General features: G+C 36.9%; 1 protein-coding gene across 2 annotated transcripts; it reads left to right on the forward strand.

Annotated features, from left to right (window-relative positions):
- Positions 1 to 4,708: 4,708 nt before the first annotated feature.
- Positions 4,709 to 5,299, forward strand: LOC116639234 (ER membrane protein complex subunit 4-like). Of its 2 annotated transcripts, XM_032415409.1 has the most exons (2): positions 4,709 to 5,090; positions 5,210 to 5,223. In XM_032415409.1, exons 1-2 carry the CDS (start codon positions 4,709 to 4,711, stop codon positions 5,221 to 5,223), a joined length of 396 nt encoding a protein of 131 aa, XP_032271300.1. The 2 variants fall into 2 exon arrangements, with proteins under 2 accessions (XP_032271300.1, XP_032271299.1); XM_032415408.1 differs by having other exon boundaries at positions 4,709 to 5,299.
- Positions 5,300 to 5,508: the final 209 nt, after the last annotated feature.

Genomic DNA, 5,508 nt, shown 5'->3' on the forward strand with positions numbered 1-5,508 from the left:
AAGATAATCTAATAGGTGAAATCTTTAAAAAATATTAATATATCTTTCTCTTGTTTAGGTTTTTAAAAGATACAGTCAGACTCAAAATCAAAATCACTATCTCAGCAGACCATTGTTAGAAGAGATGGAGAATGATATGGTAGAAGAGGAAGCAAAGATTCACAATCAAACCACCCACCTAACACCTGCACCTGAAGGTAGCCAAGTAGAAACAACTGAAAAATCAGTAGATATGGAGAAACAGGTACAGAAAAAAGGGTTAAAAAGAAAGACCTGGAACAATCTTACAAACTAAAATTCCATACTACATGAGGAAAATCAAGGTCATGAAAGATCACTTACACATTTTATAAATAGGAAATTTACTCCTGAGAAATTAGAAACACCACAGCAGTCTAAAAACTATACATACATGATGTATTAGCAGAGATTTAAAAATGTACCACATCCATATTTATAAAAAAAAAGAAGAAGAAGAAGAAGAAGAAGAAGAAAAGCTTTCAGGGAAAAAAGCAGGTGGCTATGAATAATAATAATAATAATAACAATAATAATAATAATAAAAGGACCAATTTGAAATCCTGGGAATAAAAAAATTTTTGACATTGAAATAAAAAAAGTCAATGGACAAAAAAAAGAGAGAGAAGTAGATAATTAGTAAACTGAATGGTAGCAATGAAAGTAATATAGAGAGATAAAAATGCTTGCTTAATACTTGAAAGCAGAGTTAAGAGAGAGACATGGAGGCCAGAATGAGAAGTGAAAAAAAAGATGAGTTGATAAGAAGGCAATATTAAGGGGTACCTGGGTGGCTCAGTTAGTTAAGCATCCGATTCTTGGTTTCGGCTCAGGTCATGATCTCAGGGTCGTGAGATGGAATTCCCGAGTCAGGCTCTGTGCTGGGCATGGAGTCTGCTTGCGGTTCAATCTCTCTCTCTGCCCCTCCCCACCAAAAAAATAAAGAAGGCCGTATTAAAAGAGACATTCATTTAGTGTTTTTCAGAATTTTAAAAATTTATTTCCTCAGATAGAACATGAAAATCAAATGCCAAGAAGCATAAATAGAATAAATTTACATCTAAACACATTACAGTGAAATTTCAGAACATCAAAGAAAAAACAGTAAAAGTTACCTCTGGAGTCATATTTCCTAACAAAGACATTTTACCTTTAAAGAAAAGACACTTAGATTGACAACAGACTTCTCAAAAGCAACAATAAATGTTGAGGGAAAATAGCTGTCAGGCTAGAATTCTACAACCCGTCCAAATTCTCATGACAAAATCAAGACATAATCAGACATAAAGAGACTGAAGGGTTTTGATGCCAACAGAGCCCCACTAAAAAGAACCAAGAAAGGAAGTATTTCAGCTACAACCATGAACCCAAAGAAATGCCTGAAGCAAAGGTTAAGTGAAATAGTGTTTTTTTTAAATTTAATTTTCTTATGTTATGTTAATCACCATATATTACATCATTAGTTTTTGATGTACTGTTCCATAAGTCATTGTTTGCGTGTAACACCCAGTGCTCCATTTAATACGTGCCCTCCTTAATAGCCATCACCAGGCTAACCCATCCCCCACCCCCCTCCCCTCTAGAACCCTCAGTTTGTTTCTCAGAGTCCATGGTCTCTCATGGTTCATCTCCCCCTCCAATTTCCCCCCCTTCATTTTTCCCTTCCTACTATCTTCTTTTTTTTTTTTAACATATAATGTATTATTTGTTTCAGAGGTACAGGTTTGTGATTCATCAGTCTTACATAATGCACAGCGCTCACCATAGCACATACCCTCCCCAATGTCTATCACCCAGCCACCCCATCCCTCCCACCTCCCACCCCTCCAGCAACCCTCAGTTTGTTTCCTGAGATTAAGAATTCCTCATATCAGTGAGATCATATGATACATGTCTTTCTCTGATTGACTTATTCGCTCAGCATAATACCCTCTAGTTCCATCCACATTGTTGCAAATGGCAAGATTTCGTTTTTTTGATGGCTGCATAATATTCCATTGTATACATATACCACCTCTTCTTTATCCATTCATCTGTTGATGGACATCTAGGCTCATTCCATAGTTTGGCTATAAACATTGGGGTGCATGTACCCCTTCGGATCCCTACATTTGTATATTTGGGGTAAATAACCAGTAGTGCAATTGCTGGGTCATATGGTAGCTCTATTTTCAACTTTTTGAGGAACCTCCATACTATTTTCCAGAGTGGCTGCACCAGCTTGCATTCCCACCAACAGTGTAGGAGGGTTCCCCTTTCTCCGCATCCTCGCCAACATCTGTCGTTTCCTGACTTGTTAATAGTGTTTTAAAAGCAATAATTAATTACCATGATGCTAAAATTCTTTTTGCTTTTATAAAATTAGAACTAGTTTTCTAGACATGGCAGATGGGATGGGAAGAGTTCAGATGGTAGATGCTAATTTCCATGTCTCTGGCAGAGGTCAAAGCTACAGAATATTTTAGATTTAAAACCAAAACATTGAAAGAATAAGAAAACTTTTTTTTTTTTGTATTGGGCTAAACTAGTTTTTAAAGATGCTTCTAAATTTAACTTTTATGTATCTGTAAATACAGACAGCTTAATATACTTTAGTTGAATTATAAATTTTCCAAAGAGGACAATGATATAACTGAAATTAACAGTATTTTATTATCAATAGTCAAAGTAGCATAAGGACATGAGCATTATTAGAGCAAGCTCCTTCTATCATCTATTCAGAAAATATTCAAGAATAGATAGGCTTTGTATTCAAACAAAGCTATGCTCTTCCACAACCCAAGCACCCAAGTGTCCACAGGCGGGTTTCTTAATCTTTCTGATGTTCAGTTCACTTATCTGTTATAAGGAGTAGTAACATCTACCTTACATGGTTGTGAGGTGAAGTTTTGAGGTAAAGTTTGTAAAGTGCCTGACACATGGTAAGCATTCAATAAATGGAAGCAAATATTTGTTAATAAAAATCATAGGAACCAAATTACACTGGTGAATACATGGGATCGGAGTGCAATTTTAACATCCATGTACTTAGTGGACTAGAGAGAGAGAGAAAGGATGAGAATTAAATGCAAAATGAGCGAACAATGCAAAAATAGTTCCTAATTTGTATCTCAATTCTAGAATGAGCACATATTTGCAGAAAAGTAATTAATGTAGAAAGAGTAAATATGCTTCAGAGTAAAATACTTTACTTTTGTCCTTTTTCTTAAGTCCTCAGCCCAAATGGATTGGCAAATGTAATATAAAAGATCACAAATTTTTTTTTTTTAAGTTAGAGTGGGACCCATGGTAACCACATCAGCAGAGCTGTAAACCTTTTAGAAATGGGTTTTTAAATGAAATTGTTGACAGACTTTTGTCTATGATCACATAACCTGATGTCCTTGCATTTGGCTCTAAGACATTCTTTTACCTCATAAACAATCCCTAGTTCTTGTCACAGAGACTTTTTTTCCCTAAATTATTTTTGCTGATGTAAAAGATTATCGAGAGAATTTTAGCAAGGCCTCTGAAGCAGTATTTGGAGGGCAGGCATTTTTCACTAGCTTCGTTCCGTGGACAGGAAATGTAAATCAGGCTGATAAATACTATTTGGGGCAAAGGTGAGGGCCAATGGAAGTGTTAAAACAAATTGAGTCTATAATGAAAAGAAAAATTTTACCGTGCAGAGCTGTTAATATTTTAAGATGAAAGGTATGTTCACTTTCTAATGCTTGCCTCAGAACCCTCAACTGTGTCTGCAATTTATCAGGTGTATTCAAAGTTACTAGTTATGATTTTATGGTTTCAAAAGTGATTAATACCAGAGCCTTTCTTTTTCATTAACCTGATGGATTTGGTACGTCAATGTGTCATGTATATGCTAGAGAATTCAGCGGCAGCATGGAAGTTAATTAGAGAAAGTTTCATATGGCACAGATGTTCATATGAGAGCACAAATAACATTTTTTCTTCTTAATATAATCATAGAACAGTGTATTTAATCTAGTCAGGAACATTGTGATGAGATTTCAATGATAACTAGATTTTTTATATAGGCAAAATGCGGTTCATGATGAGATTGAATAACATTCAAATACTGAAAGTAATGTTTAGATGAAATGATGTAGGAATTGGAGCAGAGGGGAGTAGGAATCGTTTTGGTTGAATTATTAGCTACTTTGATACTACATAACAAATACATGGAGTTCACTGTACTAGTCTCTTTTTGTGTATATTTGAAATGTTCTTTAGTATAAAAATTTTAATATGATGTTTAAAATGTTTTCAACAACATTAGAACATGTTTATGATATGGTAAACAAAAATACAAAGCAGGCCACAAAATGGCCAATGCAGTGTAAACGATGTAGAAAATGCGTAGAAGAAAGGTCATAAAGAGTTGAATATATAAATAACAACTTACTCTTGAAAGTGAAATAATGGGTGATTTTTTTCTACATAATTATTTCTAAATTTTATAAAATTAAGCTAAAAAAGTACAAGATATAATTGAAAGCACTAAAAAAAAATCAGTGTGCCTCTTACTCAAGAAGGAACTGGAAGAAAGTACCACATATTAATAGGAAAAGTCAATATTAAAACATACACACAGCAGAGTAAGACCAAGAAGTAGCCAGTGTCAGTGGACCTGGGTCCAGGCCCTGCTTTAGAGTAAGGAGCTTCGCAGCTTTGGTAGGCGGCCGTGGCCATGATGGCCCAGGGGAGCCTGGTGGGCAACCGAGGCCGGCGCTTCCGGTGGGCCATTGAGCTGAGCGGGCCTGGAGGAGGCAGCAGAAGCCGAAGTGACCAGGGCGGTGGCCAGGGAGACTTGCTGTACCCTGTTGGTTACTTGGACAAGCAAGTGCCTGATACCAGCGTGCAAGAGACAGAGCGGATCCTGGCGGAGAAGCGCTGCTGGGACATTGCCTTGGGTCCCCTCAAGCAGATTCCCATGAACCTCTTCTTCATGTACATGGCAGGCAATACGATCTCCATCTTCCCTACTATGATGGTGTGTATGATGGCTTGGTGGCCCATTCAGGCACTTATGGCCATTTCAGCCACTTTCAAGATGCTGAAGCTCCTTCAGGGTTTGATGTATCTCATTGGAAACCTCATGGGTTTGGCATTGGCTGTTTATAAGTGCCAGTCAATGGGACTGTTGCCTACACATGCATCAGACTGGTTAGCCTTCATTGAGCCCCCTGAGTGGATGGAGTTTAGTGGTGGAGGATTGCTTCTGTGAAAAGGAGAAAGAAGCACCTGGTGCCTATGTATTGGGATCTCATTTACAACCTTCTTTTTGTGCCCAGTGGCTCCTTCTCAGCACACTAATTCTTAACATTATCACTCATGCTGAAAAGAACCCAAAGTTCTCTTTACTCCGTGGTGAGGAGATGAATCCCAGAAAGACAATGTATGTATCATGCCAAACACACAAAGAAACTGTACCACAACCCTTGATTGAAAATAATGTAGAAAACTTTATTTATGTTTCCAGTACAGAGC

This window comes from Phoca vitulina, unplaced genomic scaffold, assembly GCF_004348235.1.
Source record: "Phoca vitulina isolate PV1807 unplaced genomic scaffold, GSC_HSeal_1.0 scaffold17, whole genome shotgun sequence".
Taxonomy (NCBI): domain Eukaryota; kingdom Metazoa; phylum Chordata; class Mammalia; order Carnivora; family Phocidae; genus Phoca; species Phoca vitulina.

Excerpts from the sequence above, each read along its gene's own strand:
- LOC116639234 (XM_032415408.1), top strand. The coding sequence starts at position 4,709 with ATGATGGCCCAGGGGAGCCTGGTGGGCAACCGAGGCCGGCGCTTCCGG.